This window comes from Equus asinus, chromosome 14 (assembly GCF_041296235.1).
Source record: "Equus asinus isolate D_3611 breed Donkey chromosome 14, EquAss-T2T_v2, whole genome shotgun sequence".
In the NCBI taxonomy this organism is placed as follows: Eukaryota; Metazoa; Chordata; class Mammalia; order Perissodactyla; family Equidae; genus Equus; species Equus asinus.
In genome coordinates this window covers 1,099,205-1,120,569 of record NC_091803.1, presented here as the reverse complement: position 1 = coordinate 1,120,569, position 21,365 = coordinate 1,099,205, and the positions used below count along the sequence as shown (strand labels likewise).

At 67.4% G+C, this 21,365-nt stretch overlaps 1 protein-coding gene across 3 annotated transcripts; it reads left to right on the top strand.

The window, feature by feature from the left end:
- The first annotated feature begins 491 nt into the window (after positions 1–491).
- Positions 492–20,987, top strand: MICALL2 (MICAL like 2). Of its 3 annotated transcripts, none has more exons than XM_044747123.2 (17): positions 492–859; positions 8,375–8,423; positions 10,537–10,678; positions 11,353–11,540; positions 12,380–12,495; positions 12,740–13,528; positions 15,052–15,317; positions 15,612–15,705; positions 16,725–16,885; positions 17,216–17,377; positions 17,844–17,908; positions 17,988–18,111; positions 18,231–18,321; positions 18,436–18,509; positions 19,300–19,414; positions 20,319–20,365; positions 20,775–20,987. In XM_044747123.2, exons 1-17 carry the CDS (start codon positions 717–719, stop codon positions 20,867–20,869), a joined length of 2,721 nt encoding a protein of 906 aa, XP_044603058.2. In that variant the 5' UTR covers positions 492–716; the 3' UTR covers positions 20,870–20,987. The 3 variants fall into 3 exon arrangements, with proteins under 3 accessions (XP_044603058.2, XP_044603059.2, XP_070340170.1); XM_044747124.2 differs by having other exon boundaries at positions 576–859; positions 15,094–15,317; XM_070484069.1 differs by lacking the exon at positions 492–859 and adding an exon at positions 5,104–5,125.
- The last annotated feature ends 378 nt before the right edge of the window (positions 20,988–21,365 follow it).

Here is a 21,365-nt window from a genome sequence, read left to right as displayed (position 1 = left end):
GCGGGGCATTGTCCGGGGGCGGGGCCCGGCGGGGAGCGCTCGGCCCGGGGGCGGGGCATTGTCCGGGGGCGGGGCCAGGCGGGGAGCGCTCGGCCCGGGGGCGGGGCATTGTCCGGGGGCGGGGCCCGGCGGGGAGAGCTCGGCCCGGGGGCGGGGCATTGTCCGGGGGCGGGGCCAGGCGGGGAGAGCTCGGCCCGGGGGCGGGGCATTGTCCGGGGGCGGGGCCCGGCGGGGAGAGCTCGGCCCGGGGGCGGGGCATTGTCCGGGGGCGGGGCCAGGCGGGGAGAGCTCGGCCCGGGGGCGGGGCACTGTCCGGGGGCGGGGCCAGGCGGGGAGAGCTCGGCCCGGGGGCGGGGCATTGTCCGGGGGCGGGGCCCGGCGGGGAGAGCTCGGCCCGGGGGCGGGGCATTGTCCGGGGGCGGGGCCCGGCGGGGAGAGCTCGGCCCGGGGGCGGGGCTCGGCCCGGGGGCGGGGCTCGGCCCGGGGGCGGGGCTCGGCGGGCGGACTCGGCCGTTCTCCCGCCGGCTGCGCGGCGCCGGCTCCTCGTCCTCCTGGGCTCGGCCGCCGGGGTCGGGCTGCTCGTCCTCCCAGGCGCGGGCCGGCCTCGGCCGCCGGGTCGGCGGGTCTGCGGTCCGCGCGAGCGTCCGTCCTGGGCGGCCCGGCCGCGGCTCCGGGAAGCGCGGTGGGAGCGCGGGGCGCCCGGCGCCGCTGCGCGCATGGCGGCCATCCAGGCGCTGCAGCAGTGGTGCCGGCAGCAGTGCGAGGGCTACCGGGACGTGAGCATCACCAACATGACCACGTCGTTCCGCGACGGCCTGGCCTTCTGCGCCATCCTGCACCGCCACCGGCCCGACCTCATGTGAGTGCCCTCGCCGCGCCCGCGCCCCGACCCCGCGGGGAAACTGAGGCGAGGCTGCTCCGGGCCGGGGGAGTGGGCACAGAGTCAGACCTGCGGGACGGCGGATGTAGGGGGACGAGCTGGGGCCGAGCGGAGCCGGGTTCGCAGGCACAGCCCGCCTGTGGCCCCTGCAGGCTGCCCCCTGGCCTCAGTTTGCCTGTCCACTGAGTGGGGCTGGGCCAGAGCCAGGACGTCCGGCCGCCCCCGCTGGCTTAGTCAGTCCGTGACTCAGGCCAGCGTCCTGGGCTCTGGCCACAGCCACCCCTCCCCCTCGGTCTCCCTGGGAAACGGCCGGCAGAGCGGCCCTTCTGGGCCCTCTACGACCCCCACTGCCCTGGGACCTCCCCACTCACCGGATCCGGGTTGAGGGTCACTCGGGGCTGCGCCTCCCCCAGGCTGTGCAGGCAGCTTTAGGAACGCAGCCCAGGGGCACTGTGGGGGAGGGTCCAAGGCAGAGCAGGAAGCCTGAGACCCCCCAGCGTCCTGTCAGCCAGGCCTCCACAGCTGAGGGTGATGGGGCTGAGATGGGGGCTGGGCCTGCGTCCTGGGAGAGGTGGGAAGTGCGCAGGGGAGGGGGCTAGGTCATCTCCCCCTGTGGAGGGTCTTGGAGTCCAGGCTGGGAGGCTGGCCCCTCCTTGTTGCTGGATCTTGTCCCCACCCTGGACCCGCTCCAGCTGTTATTCACTCAGCAAACTGTCTTTGGCTGTGACTGGGACCTGGCTTGCCGAGACAGAGCTCTGTGCAGGGAGGCCCCGGTCCCCTGACTCCTGTGAACTGGCCGCTGCAAGGGGGCCTGGCGGGGCTGGGTGGGCAGAGGCTCAGGGAGTGTGTTCTTGGAAGGCTACCTGCAGCCCAGGCGCCTTCTGGAGAAAGTGTGGTGTTCACGAGCATTGTCTAGAGCGGTGGCGGCTGGAGTCTGCGGGGTGGGTGTGTGCCTGCCGGGGAGTTCTCAGGGCTGGGAGAGGCCGGATGGAGGCCGCACCTTCCAGATCCTGCCTTGGTCAGGCCTCTCACTGTACAGATGGGGCAACTCAGTCCCAGAGAGGAGTCACCCTTGTTCGGTCACAGAGCACGTCAGGCAGAGCCGGGGCTGGTGCTTGGGGCACCTCCCCTGCACCCAGATGTCCTCTGTACCCCCAGGGACTGTCCCCAAGCACCCCTCTGTGCAGAGACTCTAGCCTTGAGAAAGAGGCCTGCAGGTATTTCCCCTTCCTGCCCGAGGTTGGGAAATGCATCTGTGGGGCCCCATGGGGAGCCCCCACGTGGCATCTGGACAGCAGCTGCTGCTCCCCACGCCGGGCTGTGCCTCAGCCGCCCTTGGAGGCAGGAGACAGTGGGGCAGAATGTGGTTCCGCATTCGGCACCCGAAGCTGAACTTTGATGGGGGTGAGCTGGGGACGTGGAGACGGGGAGAGGAACCAGGAGTGGCGGTTGGGAGGCTGAGTCCCACAGGGGTGCGTGCAGGGTCCTGGGTAAGGCTGTCTGGGGACAGAGCCCAGGCAGCCTGGGCGGGGTCCGCAGAAGTCTGTGATTGGAGGGAAAGATGGCAACCCTGTCTGCCAGCCCAGCAGCCCCAGCATGACAGTATAACTGGAGATTTGGGGCCTTTCCGAGCCCCGGGAGCTTCCAGGGGCTCCCAGCTGTGCTGGGACTGGAGGCCTGGGTGTGTGTGTGCATGCCTGTCCTGGCACGCACTGCCCACGGTGAACACAGGAGGGCACACATGGGTGTGTCCACGTGCCGGCACACGCAGGCGTCCTATAGCTGCCCGTGTAACCGTTATTGAGTGCCTGCTGTGTACTCGGCCCTGCATCCCGTACAAGACGGCCTTGGCCCCTGCCTCACTGAGTGACGCTGTGGTCACAGAGACAGAGGGCGCACAGATGCACAAATAACAGCTCAAGGTAGCTGCAGAGTCCGAGGGCTGGGGCAGGGAGGACTGGAGGCCGCCCTCCCACCTGCAGTGACACGTGGGCACCGAGCTATCTTATTTACTGCTGACTCGGTTATCGTCCTGTCATCTGCCCCCACTGGACTCAGCTCCAGCAGGGCGGGGATGTCTCTGTTCTGTTCCCTGCTGGGTCCCCCGTGCCTGGAAGCGTGCCCGGCACATGACAGCGCTCAGTAGATGTCAGCATGGAGTGGGAGTTCTATGGGCGAGGTCGTGCATTCAGGGTTCAGTAGATATGGTAGGAGTTCGGGAGTTGTCATTGCATGGTTAGGGCTCTGCAGGGAGAGGCGGCAGAGCCTGGAGTGATGCTGTGTCCACGAGCCAAGGACTACCTGGAGCCGCCAGAAGCTGGGAGGGACGAGGAACAGCATCACCCCCAGAGGCTCCGGAGGGAGCCGTGATGTCAGGCTTCTGGCCCCCAGAGCTGTGAGGGAATGCATGGCCGTGGTTTGAAGCCGCCCGGTCTGCGGTCATTCATTACGGCAGCAGCCGAAACAAGTACAGGCTTGCCTACGTGCCCCAGCCCCGGTGCTGAAGGGCCGCTCGGGGTGGCTGTCTTCTTGGGGGACCCCCCCCGACTCCCCCGTCTGGGGACAAGCCTCTGGCAGCAGGAAAGTGGACATCCTGTCTCCAGGTCCCCCACCTTTGCCACCAGGACATCCTTCCCTTGTCTCGTCTATGCTTCCTGCTGTACGAGGCTGTTTCCTCTTGGCCGGGCCACGGGCAGCAGCTGCAAAGGAGCTGGCGGGCGCCGAGCCAGCCAGGTGGGGGACTCGGGTCTCCGGACGCGCTTCCTAGTTCTGCCTCCACCTGCTCCTCGGGCCCCGGCTCCGGGAGGCACGTGCCACCCCCATTGGTGGCGCCACGGGGACCCTGGGAAGTTCGCGTGCTTCTCTGTTCGGGGCCCACCCAGCGATGCCCGTCCCGCCGATGCAGGTCTTCTGCAGGCGGACCTCAAGGGCACCTGCCCAGCCACCCGCCCGCCTGCCCGCCCGCAGGGCCTGTTTCCGCGGTGACGCCACGTCTGCCAAGCAGCCAGGTGAGCTCAGGACCGCCCAGAACAAACAGCCCCCTCCCGCCCCCTGGGCAGTCAGCCTGTCAGGGCTGGAGTGCCTCTTTCCCCTTCCGGCCTGACCTGGGACCTGCAGGGACCGAGGTTTCCAGGTGGCGGGAGGAAGGTGGCCAGGGAGCCACCCGGCGCTGGAGGCCAGACCGCTTGGAGGGGTCATGGAGGGGCCCGGGGAGGGTGTCAGGAAGTCAGGGACCTGCTGCATTTTGGCCGGGCCTCCTCACTCTGTCCACTGTGAGGTGACCTGTGCCTCTAGCACGGGGGCCGGAAGCAGGGGCGTCTCCCTGCCCGCTCTTGGAGACACACTCGTGCTGGGGGGTCAGGAGAGGGCCCCCCAGAAGCTCGGAGCAGCCCTGTTTCCCTTGGTGGGCCAGAGCAGAGGGTGGGGGACCTGGGCTGCCCTCCCCCCCACGCCGGGCTCTCGGTCAGCAGGAAGCGGCCTGGGGACAGAGGCCTTCTGTTCCCTGTCCCAAGGGCCCGCTGCCCAGGCCCAGCTGCTGCCTTCCGGCCAGCCTCTCCAGGATGGGCTTGGAAAGAGGCTGCCCGCCCACCTCCCTGGGGACAGCCCAGGGCCCGGTGGCCCCCTGATGCCCCTCTCAGGCCACTTTGGAGACCCCCGGCTGACCCCTCCCGGCTGGGCCCTGCTCTGGGGCGGGGGCGAGGGGCCAGGTCTGCTCCAGTCTGGGCAGTTCTGCATCTGGAGGCCGAGGTGTCTCGTTTGCCCACCTGGTGGCAAGAAGGTGGGGCCCTGGGACGCAGCCCTGTGCCCACTGGGACCTCTTCTCCGTGCCTCGACCCCGGGCGGCCTCTGCCCTCTCCCGAGGTCGCTCGTGTCTTGAATCTCCTGTGCCTGGAACCCCTCCCTCCAGGCAGGGGGCTGGCTGGCTCGACAATCTGGGGTCCATGGTCCTGGGTGGCTGTGGGGTCCTGGGTGGCTGTGGCCAGCGGGAGGCAGACCCGGGGCTGAGCCTCAGGCTCTCCCAGCCAGGCCAGGTGGCCCCAGGGCTGGGCACCGGTTGGCACTGGGCAGACAGTGGAGAGAGGATAGTCGCACGTCGGACATATAGACCCAATGAGTTCATTCATCTGCCAAGGTTGAAAGGATGGACGGATGCCACAAAAGTCCCCTCACTCGGCCAGCACTGGATGAATTAATTCATCAGTGAGCATTTATAGAGCGCCAGCTGCATGCCTGACCCCATGGCAGGTACCCAGGAGTCGTACAGAATATACTGGATTTTAAATTAAGGGAGTTCGACTGAAAAAAAAATGATCTGACTTGGGACGGTGCCCCAGGCCCCAGCCCACCCGGTGCGCAGGTTCTCGGCCGAGCCGGGGGGAAGCTGACGCGTTTCGGTCCAGCACGTCAGCCGAAGTTGGCTGTCCATCTCCCGGGCCTTCGGGACACAGTCTTGCTCTGGGCGCTTGACACCAGAACACATCGTCCCGCCGATCAGTGCAGAATCGAGATCAGGGTGTCGGCAGGGCTGGCTCCTGAGGCTGAGCGACAGTTCACCCCAGGCCCCTGCCGTGGTGTGTAGACGGCTGTGTCCTCCTGTGCCTTCACATCATCTTCCCTCTGTGGGCATCTCTGCATCCAAATTCCCCCTTTTATAAGGACACCTGTCACGTTGGACTCGGGCCCACCCTGGCGACTTCGTTTTGACTTGATTCTCTCTGAAAGGACCCTGTTCCCAAGTCAGGTCACGTTCAGAGGTCCTGGGGTCAGGACCCCAGCACATCTTTTGGGGGGCCACAATTCAGCCCATCCCCCCAGGGCCCCCGCGCTGGCGGAAGGCTGGTCCTGTTGGGCTTCCTGAGAGCCACGGGTGGGGTCCCTGCTTGGCGCCCTCTGAAGGGATTTGCAAGGCAGCTCCGACTCCGCGGTTTCCGCCAGCGCCTGGCCTCAGAGCTCCGGGCCGTGTGGCCCTCGGGGACTAGGGCGATGCCAGCTGAACCCCATGCTGTGGGGGGATGTGAGCTCATGCTTCGGCCAGCCGAAGGCAGAGAAGTGTCTGCCCGGGGACCTGCGGGGAGCCTCTGGGGAGGGACCTGGCCGGTGCGCTGGGCAGAGATGGGAAAGGGCGTTCCGGGCGTAGGGAACAGCCTGAGCGAAGCCCAGAGGCTGGCGGAGACGTACTTGGAGGGGTCTTGGTCTGGAAAGGTGTAGCCGCTGTGGGACTGACCAGGGCGGTCCGGCCCAGCCATGGAGGCCCTGAGGGCCCAGGGGAGCCGTTGCGACGTGGTGCTATGGGGCGGTGGCCCTTGAACTTGAGTGGAGGGCAATTCTGCCACCTCCGGCCTGCGCCCCTTTAGCCCTGCTCACTTATTGTGGGTGCCTCAATCCACCTGAAGCTCTGAGATGCTCGCCCTGGGTCTGGAGGAAGAGAGGGCCCAGAGGACGGAGCTGCTGCAGCCCCCGGGGTGGACTGAGGCAGCCCCGGGGGTGGAGGGCCCCCTTCTCCTGCTTGTTTGGAGACAAAACAGAGCCTGTCATCCTGCCCTCTAGCCCTGGGCATCTTGCTGTTTGGGTCAGTGACCCGGGGCAGGTCTGGAGAAGACATTGAGCTCTCGGAGGGATGGGGCTGGGAGGGAGGGAGGGGCTCCGAGCCCCCTGATGCAGAGGACTGAGGGCCAGCGTGCAGAGAGCCCCTGGGACGAGGGACGGAGACTGGCCCCTCCCTGCCCGTGGACGTTGGTGGGGTCCACCCGGGATGGGCGGTGGGTGTACGGCTGCGCGGACAGCACCACCCAGCAAGCGGGTGCCACACCACCCTTCCCGCTCCTTCCGGTCATTTGTCCACCCGCAGACAGACCCATCCCTGTCTGGTCTGCGGCACAAAAGCACCCTCTGTGCTCACGGGGTGGTCTCGGCATCTGGAACGCGTTACCTGGGAGGGGGTCCGAGCGGAAACGGCGAGGTTTCCCGGAGAGCTGGGCAGGTTGATGAACGGACGGCAGGGCGGGGGGCCGGCGGGGCCTCCTGCGGGGGGTGGGGCGGCGGGCCGACCACTGCCCTGTCCTCTCCCCACTCCCACCTGGTGGCGAGAGCCGGCTGTTGCCCCGACCCTGGCCTCAGTGTCCCCATCTGTGTGATGGGCCTCCCAGGGTTGTTATGGAGTCAGAGAGGTGGGGTCAGTGCAGGTCAGGGCTGGAGCCAGGCCATCCCAGGTCAGGTGGCTGCGGGGTCTTGGGTACCCCGTTTGAGACCTGCCTGGCCTCAGCCAGGGTCCCCAAATTCTCTATCAGAAGCTGCAGTAGAACCGTCAGACGGGGACACTGAGGCCAGGAGAGGAGAGAGGGCTCATCGGGGGTCAGGCAGTGCGGCCTGGGTGCGTCTGGACATGGCTCCCGGCCTGAGCTCTCTCCCGTGCCGTGCGGCTTCTGGAACAATCCATTCACCCCGAAGTGGCAAGGCTGCCGTCCAGGACCCCACAGATGCTACGGGGACAGACGGACAGATGGCCATTTAACCAGCACTCCCAGGGGCTCCCTCCGGGCCCGGGCCACAGCAGGGCTGAGTCAGCCGTGTGGTCTGCTCAGAGGCCCTGGGGTGCAGCGGCCGTGGCATGTGGCCATGGCGCGCGGAGTCTGGGGCCAACCTGGAGCGGGTGCGTGGCTCCTCCTGGCCTTTGGAACCGTGGCTGCGCCCCTGTGGGCCAGTGTGTGTTCAGGGCGGGGGCTCTGAGGTGTCCCCTCAGGAGGGAGCTGGGCACCAGGGACGTTTAATGCCACTCCCCAATGGTTCGAACTTTAGATGCCTGGACGCTGGCGCCGGGGCCTGTCTTCCTTGCTGTGTGGCCTCCGACAGGTCACGGAGCCTCTCTGTGCCTCAGTTTCCTGATCCTTGAGAGGCGGGCGTGATAGCGTCTGTGGGTGTAGAGCTGAGAGCCGGGGCGATCGTGGGAGGTGCCGGGTAAAGACAGTGATGACCGGAGGGAGGAGGGAGCGAGGGCTCAGCCCGCCCTGACCGCTGGGCAGCGTGGAGCTCCGTCCCTTACTGCTCGCCGGCTCTGTTCCCTGCCCAGGAGCCTCATGTCCACCCTGTGGTCTCACCCCTGGACGTTGGCCTCCCGTGACCCACCAGGGCCCTGAGCGTCTCAGGGTTTGAAAGCAGCCCACTGGGAGCTATTCCTGGCTGGGCCGCCCGGGCTGGCGCTCGGCCTCTCTGGGCCAAACCCCGCGGCCACCCAGATGCGGGCAGGGCAGGGTGAGGGCTGGGCCTTGCAGGGCACGGGAGGCGAAGGCTGCCAGGGCCGACCAAGGGCGTCCGCGCCCAGGTGACCGAGGGGCTGGCCGGCATCCCTGTGCCCAGCCCTGCCCTCCTCACGGTCGCTGTGTGACCTCACTCCTCCACAGCCCCATTCAGGCCTCGGTTTCCCCATTTAGGCATAGTGACCTCTGAGGCCCTCCAGCCCCTTCCTTCTGGACTCTGAGCTGTATTTTTACTTTCCAGAAACTTCGATGCTCTCAGGAAGGAAAACATTTACGAGAACAACAAACTGGTGAGTCCCCGTTCCTCCTCGCGGACGGTCTGCCCCGCGCCCCCAGCCCGGGTCCTGGAGGCTGCCCGCCGGGCCCCCTGGTGGGTCCAGCCTTCCTCCGGGGCAGCCGTGGGAGTCGCTCCCCAGAAGCACCTCTGCCCCTGCGTGGGGCCCTCCTGCTTTTCTTGGTGGGGGACGGAGAGGGGGGCTGCCAGACCCTCCCTCCCCCCAGGGTGCAGGGGCGGCTCTGGGAGGGCGGGGCCCTGGTGGGTCGTGGGATAGGCCAGCGGCAGGGGCCTGACCACTCTGCCCCAGCCCTGTGGGCCGGCCGGCCTGGATTCGGACCCTGACCCTCCGGGCCAGCCCTGAGACCCTTCCCCATGCTGCCAGCCCCGGGGGCCTTGTACCCCGTTGTCCCCATGGGCTGACGGCAGAAAGGCAGAGCCACTCCCTCGTCCGTCCGTCCCTCCGTCCATCTGTTGGGGGCTTGCTGTGCCCCTGCTGTGCCCTCCGGCGGGGACGGACGGTGATCTCTGTGTGTGGGCGACTTGAATGTGCGTTTGACTCAAGATGGAATAAAACGATAAATTCGTTTCCTCGGCCGCGCTGGCTGCATTTCAGACGCTCCCTAGCCACACGCGGACGGCTGGGACAGAACAGGTCCAGCGTCACAAAGCTCTGTTGGACTGCGCTGACGACAGTGTGGCCTGTCAGCAGGACAAGTGCCAGGGGGACAGGGGGAGGGGTGTTGGAGGCCGTGGTATGTGGTTTCCTTGGGGGACGAGGGCCTCGCTGGGTAAGAGTAAAGCTGAGGGAGCCCCACGGGCATCTGGAGAAAGCGCTGCCTTTGGGGGGGCACTGCACGGGCAAAGGCCCTGGGGCCAGAGGGTGCCCAGCTTGTAGGAGAAACAAGGGAGCGTGGCTGGAACAGAGTTGGGGTACAGCTGGAACAGTGGCGGCATGGCTGGAACAGTGTGGGGGCAGGGCTGGAACAGCAGGGTTCTGGTTGGAACAGAGTGGGGTTCCTGGAATAGTGGGGGTGTGGCTGGAACAGAGTTTGTGTGTGGCTGGAACAGAGTGGGGAAGACAGAGGCAGGCTGGGGCTGTGGGAAGGGGTTGGCCTCTTCCCTGAAGCCTGTTGTGCTGGGAGCCGTGGGTTCCACAAGACCCGTGCTCAGGGCGGGAGGCCAGGGGCCAAGGGAGGGGAGGGCCGGCGGTGGCAGGGGAGGGAGTCAGGTCCTGGACGTATTTTGAAGAGGAGTTTGTTTGGTGTTAGGGTTTGTTGTGGGCGGGGGCTGCGGGTCTGGGAGGGCCCAGGAGCCCCATTTTGGACTCGTGAAGATTGAGGTGTCGCCATGGGACACCCGCGTGGGGGTCATAGGCAGTTTAGGGAAGGTCCTGAGATGGAAGTGTGGGAGTCATCAAGTGAGGGATGGGGACTGAAGGCAGGAGGCCGGCTGGGCTGGCCAAGGGAGGGGAGGGGTCAGGATGGACACGCCGACACCCACATGCAGAGTTGGGGGCAGAGGAGGAATGATGGGGGCGGAAGGAGAGCCAAGACCGCCGGGTTGGGAGGGCGGGTGTGCCCTGTCCCCTGGCCTGGGAGGCGCCCAGCCCAGGGCGTCTGTCCCAGCCCCAGAATGCCCCCCCAACCTCGCTTTGGCTCCCAGGACACAGGCGGCCCTTGTGTCCCCTCTTGGCCTCGGAGACGGCCCCGCCTGTGGAGAAAGCTACTCCCAACCAAACAAAGCTTGGTGTTTGCCAGGCTGACGGGCATGGGGGGCGTGGGGCGCTCAAGGGGGCTCGAGGGTAACATGGGACCAGAGTCCTCAGAACAAATAGCCTGAGACGGGGTGGGGTCCCCTTGGGATCCAGGGCACGACCTCAGCTGCTGTTTACCAAGAGCCCTCCCCCGCGATGGGGCTGGCTCCCTGAGCTCCTCAGTCCTGCGTCGTCCAGATGTGTCCCCATTGTACTGATGGGTAAACTGAGGCCAGGGAGGTCCCACAGGCCAGCAGAGCTCCAACGTTGAACCCGACCTTTCTGCCCCCCACTGCCTCCTGGGTCAAGCTGGCAGCCGGGCCAAGAGGAGGGGTCTCCCAGCTCCCCCCTGCTGACCGCCCCCATCCCCCAGGCCTTCCGCGTGGCAGAGGAGCAGTTGGGCATCCCGGCCCTGCTGGATGCCGAGGACATGGTGGCCCTGAAGGTGCCCGACCGGCTGAGCATCCTGACCTACGTGTCTCAATACTACAATTACTTCCACGGGCGCTCCCCCAGTGAGTGGGGACCCCCCCCCCGCCGCCCCCCACCCCCCACCGCCACGGGCACACCCTCCTCCCCTTCCTGGCCCTGGGTCTGCTCTTCTCCCCCTGGGGGGCGCTGTTCCCGCAGCTCTTGCCTCAGTGGCTTGGCAGACCCCGTGGGGGCTCCCAGGCCTGGCCTCGGATGCCCCCCATTTGGTCCTGACATTCGGCCCTATGGCAATGGGCTGGCCTGGCAGGGAGGGGCCTCAGGAGGGGAGGGGAGCAGGGGGCCGGGCAGGGGCGGCCCGGGGGGGACTTTATTCCAGCTGCTTCGGTGGCTCAGCCGCTTCCCCTCCCCAACACCCCTCATGGGGGGGCCTTAGAAATCCCCGGAATCACTCTGGGCGCAGGGCCAGCCCCGCCTCCCTCCCTGTTCCCAGTTTGTGGAGGAACAGAAAAGGCCCTCTTCCCTGGCCCGGAGCAGGGCTCTCAGAGCGGAGGCCAGGCGGGGGCGAGGGGGCGAGGCCAGGCCCCTGCCGGGAATGCACTCGCTGGGGCTGCCCCCTCCCCCGGGCCCCCCAGACCGCAGGATCCGCCCATCCCACCCCACGGCCCGGGCACCGGGCACTGGACCCTCCTGGGGACCCAGAGCAGACCCTTTCAGAGCCACCGTGGCCGGGCCCCCTGACCCTGCGTGTCTTTGCCAGTTGGGGGCATGGCCGGTGTGAAGAGGCCGCCATCTGGCTCTGATGAGGAACCGACAGGGAAGAAGGCCCCGTCCCAGCCCGCCAGGCCCTCGCCCACCCCAGCCCGGGGGCAGCCGCTGTCTCCAGTTCGTACAAACCCCATCGTCCAGCAGAAGGATGGCGGTGCCAAGGGGACCCCCCAAAAGGCTGTAAGCGCCCAGCCCACCTCCCTCTGGTTCTTGGGTTTCCCACCAGCTCTCACTGAGTGGGGCATGTGGGACTGAGCATGGCCCCTAAACCATGGTGCCCGGGGTCCGGGGGGCAGGGGGGCGGGGGGGCGGGGGTCCCCTCGGGTCCTGGGTGCGCCTTCAGCTGCTGTTTATCAAGATCCCCCACAGGACTGGCTCCCCCAGCTCCTTCAACCTTGAGTGATGGGGATATGATCCCCATCGTAAAGACGGGTAAACTGAGGCCCAGGAGGTCCTGCAGACCAAGCTCCAACCCCAAACCCAGCCCTTTCTGGGCTCCACCAGGCTTCTTGCTCTGTCCCCTCCCTCCTGGGTGGGGCGGGAAAGAATGCGGGGTGTGTCCCCTGCCCCGGGCCAGCCCCGCACAGGGCGTGAGGGCGTCCCCACGCCGGTCGGGCGATGACTTGTGGTTGGGCGCCCCCTGCTGTCCCCGGCTGTCACACCAGGCTCCCCAGAGCTGCAGCAAGGTGGCCCCGGGATGTTGGGAACTGCATGGGATTTCTGTGTCTTGGGGCAGGAGCAGGAGGTGCCAGCGTCTGTCTCCTGGCCCCCGGGACCCCTAAAGTTAGGGGGACCCCACAGTTCCCTCCCTGTGGGCCAGGCTGGAGACTCTGACCTTGCCGTCCAGCTGGCCTGGGCACCAGCCTGGCTGCGCCTCCCTCAGTCTCTGGTCTGTAAAATGGGATCCTCTGGCCTGCTGATCGATGGGGCGGCCGTCAGGAGGGGGCGCTGGGGCCGCCGGTGTCTCCTGCCCACGGTGGGAGCTCAGACATGTCCGCTGGCCCCCCTCCCCTCCCAAGGGCCAGGCCTCGGTGGGCAGCTCCGTCAGCAGCATCTGTGGGGTCTGCGGCCAGGACGTGCACCTCGTGCAGCGACACCTGGCTGACGGGAAGCTCTACCATCGTAGCTGCTTCAGGTAGGACTGCGCGTGCGTGCGTGTGCACACACTTCCTGGGTGTCCTTGGTGGAGGCTGTGACTCAAAATGATTTGCAACTGGGAGAAGAGGTGTTTGTTGAGTGAATCAACAACCGCATGCGTGAACACGGGAATACGTAAGTGCGTGCTCCTGGGAAAGCGGGAATGAGTGAACAGTGGGGGGAACGAGTGATGGACACACACACGCCTGCAGCTTCCTTGGGGGCTTTCCTCTGCCCCCCAGGTGTCAGCAGTGCTCCAACACGCTGCACTCGGGGGCCTACAGGGCCACAGGAGAGCCCGGCGTCTTCGTCTGCTCCAGCCATCAGCCCAAAGCCCCCTCTGCTAGCCCCAAGTTGCCGGGCTGGGCCCCCAGACCGCCAGGGGCCACCCCTGTGGACTCCAAGCCCCCCAGCGCCCCGCGGAAGGCCCAGGAGGCGAGCGGGCAGAAGGAGGCGGAGCCTAAGGCCAGGCCAGCAACCTGGGAGCCTGTGGTGGGCAACTCGACTGCCAAAGGTTTCGCTCCAGCCACAGCTGACCCTCCGGCCACCACCTCCTCCCACGCCCCGGGGGGGAGCCCAGCCAGGTCCCAGCCCTCAGCAGGCCTGCTGGGCGGCAAAGCCAGCACTCGCGTGACCAACAGCTCCCCGACAGGGTGGTCATCGCCGGCACGGGGCCCGGTGACCGTCAGCCCCCGTCCTGCCCCGACCTCGAGTGCCCCGGACCCTCGCTCGGCCACCCCACCAAGCCGGGCAACCCCCCACGTGGCAGCCCCCCAGACCAAGCTCAGTTCCAGCCCAGCATCTCCGGGCCCCGCGGAGGCCCCTGCCTGGACCCCGGCAGCCTCCAGGACCCAGCAGGCCCGGGAGCGCTTCTTCCAGGCGCCTGGAGCCGCGCCCAGCCCCGGCCCCGCTGCCAGGGCCCCGGCTCCCGCGGCCACGCCGCCTGGGGACAGCAGCAGGGAGCAGGCGCGGAGCTTCCTCCGGAAGACCCTGCCGGGGCTCGGGGAGGCTGGCACCCCGGCACCCCGCAGGTGAGTTGGGGTGTGGCCTGGGGTCCTGCGAGGCCGGAGGGGTCCGGGCTCTGCCCTGCCCGCCTGCGGGAGGGGCCACGGTTGTCACTGTACAGCCACCATTTCCCTGCTCGGGGCGCGGGTGCGGGGACACTGCTGCCTGGCTGCTGCGCGGCGCCCTCTTGGTGCCGTCTGAGGACACTCGCTTTACCGAGGAGGACTGAGCTGTGAGTGGTCCGAGGGTCGGCTCGTGTGAGCCCAGCGGGGCTCGGCCCCCTGCCTGCGTCCCAGTGCCTCCCGCATGCTGCACGCGGGGCAAACACCATGGCGGGATGGAGGCGGGGTGCCGTGTTAGTGTCCTGGGGCCGCTGGGACGGAGCACTGCAGGCTGGGCGCAAACCGACAGCCCCTGATTCCCCCACAGCTCTGGAGGCCGAAGTCCGAGATCCGGGTGTCGCGGGGCCACGCTCCTTCCTAAGGCTCTGGGGGAGGGTCCCTCCTGCTCTTCCGGCTCCTGGCGGCCCAGGCGGCCCTTGGCCTGTGGCCGCGTCCTCCACCTCTGTCTCCGTCTGCACTTCTGAGTCTGTCTTCTGCTTTTTTGTCTCGGATAAGGACGCTTGTCATTGGCTTTGGGGTGCCCCCAATCCGGGGTGACCTCATCTTAACTTGGTTACACCTGCAAAGGGCCTATTTCCAAATGACCTCACGTGCTGAGCTTTGGGGGGATGTGAATTTTGGGGGGGATGCCATTCACCCGGCTGCAGTCACCTAGGGAATGAGGAGGCTCCACACTGAGCTGGCTGACGATGCTGTGCTCTCTGCCCCTCATCTGGGGGGACTCCCAGCTCAGAGCTGCCTGACCCCCACTGGATCACCTGTGGTGCCCAGGGGCGCCCAGGTGGGCCCAGGGCCGGGGAGAGCCGGCCTGCCCTGCCGCTCTGGCACCGGGGTGTCCAGGTCACCTGGGGGCCGAGGCTGTGCAAGGGCGTGTCTCACTAGGGGTTACCCAGCTCCTCCTGGAACCTGGCTGTCACCCTGGGCCCAGATTTGGGGGGAAGCAGGGCAGAGAAATGGTCCCGTGAAGAGTGGGCACATGGAGGAGCTGCCCTGCCTTGGGGAGGTGTCCAGGGTCCCCGCCTTGGGCCCCGTCGGGTGCCAGCAGCCTTACTTTCTGCATGCGTGTGCCCCCGAGGGGATGCAGGATGACCTGTGGACGTGCAGCCCGTGTGGAGGCCTCAGGCATGTCACTAGGAGGGAGCTGGGCAGGCCCAGGCTGGCCGCTACCCACACACCCCATCTGCAGTGTGTGGTGGGGGCATTTTAATCTCAGCCGATACTGGAGTTGAATAGGAGAGTAAAGCCATCCAGACGTGGATGCCCATGGTCAGACCCTCGTCCCTCGGAGGGACTGTCTTTCCTCCCTCAGGAGGGTGGGCATTGGGAACCAGCCACCAAGGGAGGCTCTGAGGCTTCTGCCTGGGGGTCATGGTGGGAGGGGTTCCTGGATCCACCTGTGCCTGATGCCCCCTCTCTCTCACCCACAGGCCCTCCCCAACTACCTCCCCTGCTCTGAATTCCCATCCCAGAACTGAAGGACCACGAGCAAGTCCATCCGCCAAGCTGTCACCATCACCATCTCCTCAGGCCCACCCCCCTTCAAGGACTGAGCCGCCAGCCCCCCTGAGTGTGAGCACCACCTCACGGGCATCGACGCCGCCCCAGCTGGGCAGGAAGAGCTCAGCTGTGTCCTCAGAGGTCAGCAGGGTGGGTGCTGGCTCCAGGCTGAAGCTGGAGGCCCCACCGGCAAAGGGTAAGAGTCCCCATAATGTGGGACAGTGATCCACGGCGTGCGGGAGGGGGCCCAAAGATGCACAGACAGTCAGTGCCCTTGGGGCTCAGCCTGCCACACCCTCACCTGTTTGGCAGCAGGGAAGTTGAGGCCCAGAGAGGGGGAGTGATTCCCCAGAACACATAGCACAGTGTGGCATGCTGGCCGTGGGGATGCCTAGGGCGGGACGGCTGCAGGAAGAGAGGACAGGTGAAGCCAGCCTTTCCCAGCAGACTCCCCCTTACCCTACAAGCCATCACCCTGCCCTCCACTCAGGCCCGAGTGCCAGCCCCCAGGAAGGCCAGGAGGATGGGCCGGCAGGATGGAGGGCCCGCCTGAAGCCCGTGGAGAAGAAGGACCGCACTGAGAGGTGAGGGGCCTGCGCCTCCGCCTGGCCTCAGGGTCTGTGTCCATGTAGCCTGAGCCAGCACAGGGCCGCACAGTAGGTCCTCAACAGATGCTTGCGGGCGAATGACAGTGCATGTCAACCATGCTCATGGCAGGGACATGTGTGCATCTCAGCTGTAGTAGCAGAAGCCAGCTCACACCTGTCTGGGTGACGGATGGCTCACACCTGCCTGGGTGATGGATGGCTCACACCTGCCTGGGTGACAGGGGACAGTTCACACCTGCCTGAGTGACAGGATGGCTCATACCAGCCTGAGGTACAGGATGGCTCACACCAGCCTGAGTGACAGGATGGCTCACACCAGCCCGAGTGACAGGAGACAGTTCACACCTGCCTGAGTGACAGGATGGCTCACACCAGCCTGAGTGACAGGATGGCTCACACCAGCCCGAGTGACAGGAGACAGTTCACACCTTCCTGCATGACAGGACGGCTCACACCGGCCTGAGTGGCGGGAGGGCTCATACCAGCCTGAGTGACAGTGATGGCTCACACCGGCCTGAGTGAGAGAGGCCAGCTCACACTGGCCTGAGTGACAGGACAGCTCACACCAGCCTGAGTGACAGTGATGGCTCACACCGGCCTGAGTGACAGAACAGCTCACACCAGCCTGAGTGACAGGGGACAGCTCACACCTGCCTGAGTGACACAGGGCCACATTTCCTCATGAGGCCACAGGTGCCAGGGGCAGGCAGGCCCTCGAGCCCCGCCTGGTCGCTGGGCATGTTGGTCCGGGCCTGCTGTGCAGAGTGGCCGCCCTGCATGTGTGGATGGCATGTTGCATGTGGGTGGGCAGCGGGCTCCGGTGCACCCTGGGGCCCTGGGCCTGGGGGTGTCTGTGCGTGTGTGTGTGTCGGCCATGAGTCCCAGAGCACGTGCTCACACCCGTGGAGGTGGGTGTTCCAGAGGGTCGTGGCCGGTCAGGTGCACGAGGCACACGACGTCCCTCCCCCCTCGGCTGACCTCTTGCTCCCGTCCAGGGCCCTGGAGCCAAAGGAGCCTCGGGTCCCAGGGGAGCCTCTGGTGGGCAATGCCCCCCGGAAGGTCTCTGGTGGCTCAGAGGGGGGCGTCCGCATCACCCTGACCCCTGTGCGGCCTCAAAGGACGCCGAGCCCGCCCCGCCCCGGACCTGGCCTCTCAGGTAACGCTGGGCCCAACCCGGGGCCCCGAGGTGGCCTGAGCCTCCCCAGCCGGGGACCACGGGGGGGTGGGACAGTGGTCCTGGGCGGGCAGTGTGTGCCTGTGCAAGCATGTGCACATGTGTGTGCACTAGTCCGCTGGCCTTGTCCCCCCGTGCCGACCAGGGTCAAGATTCTGCCCTCACAGGGGGACGTGGGTGCAGGGTTGTGAGGGTGGCCCCGTGTTGGCTGGGGAGGCCCGTGGTGTCCCTGCTGCCCAGCTCAGCGAGGCAGGGGGCAGGACACCGGGCCTGCTGGCCTGACACGTGGGTCCGTCTCCCACCCCTGGGCAGCTGCATCCCCCTCCCCGTCCCCGTCCCCGTCCCGACGCAGGAAGCTGGCCGTCCCTGCCAGCCTGGACGTTTCTGACAACTGGCTTCGGCCCGAGCCGTCGGGGCAGGAAGGCCCAGCCTGGAGCCAGAAGGAGGAGGAGAAGCCCCCTCACAGCAAACCAGGTCAGCCCAGGGGTGCCGGCCCTGTTTGGGGTCCTCTGAGAAGGAGGTGCCCGGTGGGGACAGGAGGACTGGACAGAGGCCCCCGCTGCCTCCCGCCACTGGCCTCGCAGATACCTGGCAACCCGGGAGCATCGGCTCCTGGCAGCTTGTGGGACGGGGCGGCCTGGATGCTGGAGGGCTGCCCGGTGCTGCTGACCTGGAGGAGGGCGGGGGCCAGGGTGGACTGGGCACTCATGGGGACGGAGCCTGCATCTGCCTGTGACCCCCTGCCCTTTGGGCACCAGTGGGGGCGGCCCAGGGGCCAGCTGGGCAGGGCAGGGAAGCCAGGCGGGGGCGCAGGGGGCGTCCCAGGGGGCGGGGCTTGGTGGGCCCAGCTGTCAGGGGTCAGACCCCCTTCCAGGCCACGTGTGGGTCGCCTTGGGCCTGGTGCCCCAGGTCCAGGAGGCTCGTCCTGTCCCTTTTCCAGGGAGGCCCCCGGCTCCGGCCAGTGTCCTGGCTCCACGTGGCAAGGCAGTGACCTCCCCCATCAGGGTGAGTCGGCCGGGATGGGAGTGGGTGAGGGGCTCAGCCCGGCGCCTCCAGGCGCCCCTCACCAGCCCTTTGTCCCCAGCTGCACCCTGACTTCGTGCCCCCGGAAGAGATCCAGCGGCAGGTGCAGGACATCGAGCGGCAGCTGGACGCCCTGGAGCTCAGGGGCGTGGAGCTGGAGAAGTGCCTGCGGGCCGCCGAGGGGGGTGAGCCCACGCCCGCCCCGCCTCCGCCAGCCTGACCCGGGGACACCCCGGCCCCTGCGCCCATGCCCACCCCCGCGCGGCCCCCGCCCGCCCCGCGCCCAGCCTGGCTCTCTCCGCAGACGCCTCGGAGGACGCGCTCATGGTGGACTGGTTCCGGCTCATTCACGAGAAGCAGCTGCTGCTGCGGCTGGAGTCAGAGCTGATGTACAAGTGAGGCTCCCTCCACCTCCCTGAGCGCCGCCCCCTCCAGGACGGCCGCCTCCTCTGGGCGCGGGCGTGGGGAGGCCAGGCAGGCCGGGCCTCATGGCTGCGTCCCCTCGGCAGGGCCAGGGAGCAGCGCCTGGAGGAGCAGCAGCTGGACATCGAGGGGGAGCTGCGCCGGCTGATGGCCAAGCCCGGTGCGTCCCCTCAGCCTGGAGAGCAGCCGAGCCGGGCCAGCCGGGGGGTGGGGGGCTCAGCCCCGGGAGGTGGGCATGGGTATGGGCTTCCCAAGCCCCCTCCAGCGGGCTCCCTGGGGTGGTCACCCTTTGGAGAGGCCAGTGGGTCGTGGTTATGGCACATCCTGGAGCCCAGAGTCGTCTCAGCTCCTCCACTTCCTGGCTGTGTGTCCCTTGGCCAGGTCACTTGACCTCTCTGTGCCTGGGTTTCAGCCCCTGCAAAGTGGGGAGGAGCCTAGCTCCCACCTCCTTGAGCTGCCTGGAGGAGGAAGTGAGTTAATGAGCGCAACGTGCAGGAAGCAAGTGTTGACAAGCGTGGGCCGTGGCAGAGCGCCCCTGGGTGGGGGCTCGCGTCCTGGCAGTCCCCCCTGCCCTCTTCCGTGGGGGTGAGGCCCCGAGCCTCAGTTTCCGCATCTCTGCAGTGGGCAGATTTCGTGAGAGTGGGTGACACGACCCCCAGAAGGGCCAGCCACCCTCGGTCTCTGATTCGGTTATTCACTCCGTCGCTCACTCGCTGGCTCATTCATTCGTTCACTCAAGTCGTTCATTGATTTGCTCGTTCACTCGTGCATTCATTAATTCATCCCTTCGATCATTCGGTCCTTCGGTCACAGTTGCCAAGAGCTCCCTGCAGGCCCCCGAGGCCCTAGCGGCCTCCTCCAGTGCAGGAGCCTGACCCTTGGGCGGTGGGGACGCCTCCCCTGAGCAGGTGGGACAGAGGGTTCCCGCTGACGGCAGGCTGTCCCTGCAGAGGGTCTGAAGTCACCCCAGGACCGGCGACGGGAGCAGGAGCTGCTGAACCAGTACGTGGACACGGTGAATGACCGCAGCGACATCATTGACTCCCTGGACGAGGACCGGCTCAGGTGAGGGGGCCAGGGGAGGGGGGCCCAGGTAGGGGGGCTGGAACTCAGGCCCCTCCCACCAGGCTGTGATTGGTCACCTCCCTGCCTTCCGTGTACATCCCCAGGTGGGGCCAAGGCCGAGGGCCCTGCCCAAGCAGCCTGTCAGAGGCCGCCCCCCACAAAGCCCCTCAGTCCCCCGTGTTCCCAGACGGTCAGGAGGGCCCTGGCCGACAGAACTTTCTGCGACTGCGGGACTGCTCTCGGGCCCGTGCTGTCCGCTGCGCCGCCGCGGGTCACACACGGCTGTCGGGCGCTTGCACTGTGGCCCGTGCAGTAGAGGATGCAATGTCACTTTTATTTTTATTTTCAATGCATGCAGCCACGTGTGTCCCCTGGTGCTGCACTGGGCCACCAGCTTCACAACTGTCCCCACAGAGCTTTCCTGTCCCCGCGTCTAGACAAGGGACCTTTCCAGGCCACCCAGGGTTGTGGCCCAGGTGGAGACTCAAACACGTTGCTCTCTGAGTTTGAGGGGGCCTTGGCCCAGGTCGTCCCGGGACCCTGCTGTCCCCATGTCATTGTCCCAGGTTGTCCCAGGCCCCTCTTGCCCCGTGTCACTGTCTTGGGTCATTCCAGGGCCTTTCTGTCCCTATGTCACTGTCTCAGGTCATCTCAGGGCCCTCTTGTCCCCATGTCACTGTCCTGGGTCGTCCCAGGCCCCTCCTGTCCCCGTGTCCTGATGAGAGTCTGGGCCCGGGAAGCTGAGGAAGTGCCAGGGAGGGAGAGGGCAGTGCCAAGGTGTGGCCTGTTGGCGGTGACCTTGGTGTCAGGTGGGCTCTGGGCTCAGGGGTGGGGCGGACTGAGGCAGGCCCACGTGCCCCCCCAGGGCCTGCTGCCCCTCACGGCCCCCTTGGTCCTGTTTCAGAGAGCGGGAGGAGGACGAGGTGCTCCAGAACATGATCCAGAAGCTGGGTAAGTTGGGGGCAGGGCAGGCCTGGGGGTCGGGCTGGCGGTCGGGCGAGGCTGGGCCTCCTGGGGACATGGATGCACGTCCACCTGGAGACAGGCGGGCTCAGCTGGAGGGATCAAGTTCCCGGTTGCTTGGGGATCTGAGAAGCAGATGGTGACCACACAGGGTGTGGGAGTGAGTTCCCTGTCACTGAGAGGATCCAAGAAGTAGCTGGTGTGGGCGGGGCGAGGGGCGCCCGGTCTGGGTGGCCACTGTGAAGGCCGGCGCCCCATGGCTCCCGTGGGGGAGGGCGGAGGGTCTGGGCATCCTGCAGGCTCAGGGGCCCCGGGAGGGCTCTGCTGGCGGGAGGGAGGGACCCGGGGGCCGTGGCCGAGGACGGGTGAGCCGAGCCGCAGCGCCCGTCGCCCGCAGACCTGCAGAGAAGCGGCGGGTCCCAGAGGAAGAAACCGAGGTTCCATCTGTCCAGCATCTGGTCCCCGAGGAGCAGAAGCAGGACCCCCGAGTGAGCCGCCGCAGGACCCCCGCCTGGCTGAGCAGGGCGCACCGAGGGGCGGGGCCGGGCCGTGGGGACCGCACACCCTCTCTGCGGGCCCGAGTGGCCCTAATAAAGAGACTCTGCTCGTGGCCTGGGTCCCTCTCCTGTGCGCGTCTCCGGGGCCCGGCCGTGCTCCGGTCTGCACGGTGTGGCCGCGCCCGGCCTGGGGCCGCGTGGACTGGCTGGACGGGAGCCTCTCGGGGCGGGACGTGGCAGGACCTGTGCGAGGTGCCCTCGGGTGCTGGCCCCTCGCGGGATCTCTGGACCTGGAGGTCTGCGACCTTGGTCTTCGGGGCGAGGCCGGCCGGACCAAGGCCCTGTGGCCGGGTTCCTGGGTCGAGCGTGGGAGCGGGGCCCTTCCTGCTTTCTGGTGGCGGGGAGCAGGCCGAGGGGCTTCCTGCCGCTCAGGCCCGAGTCCTCAAGCCGCCCTGGCCCCTCTCCGGAGACCTGGGAGAGTGATGTCCCCT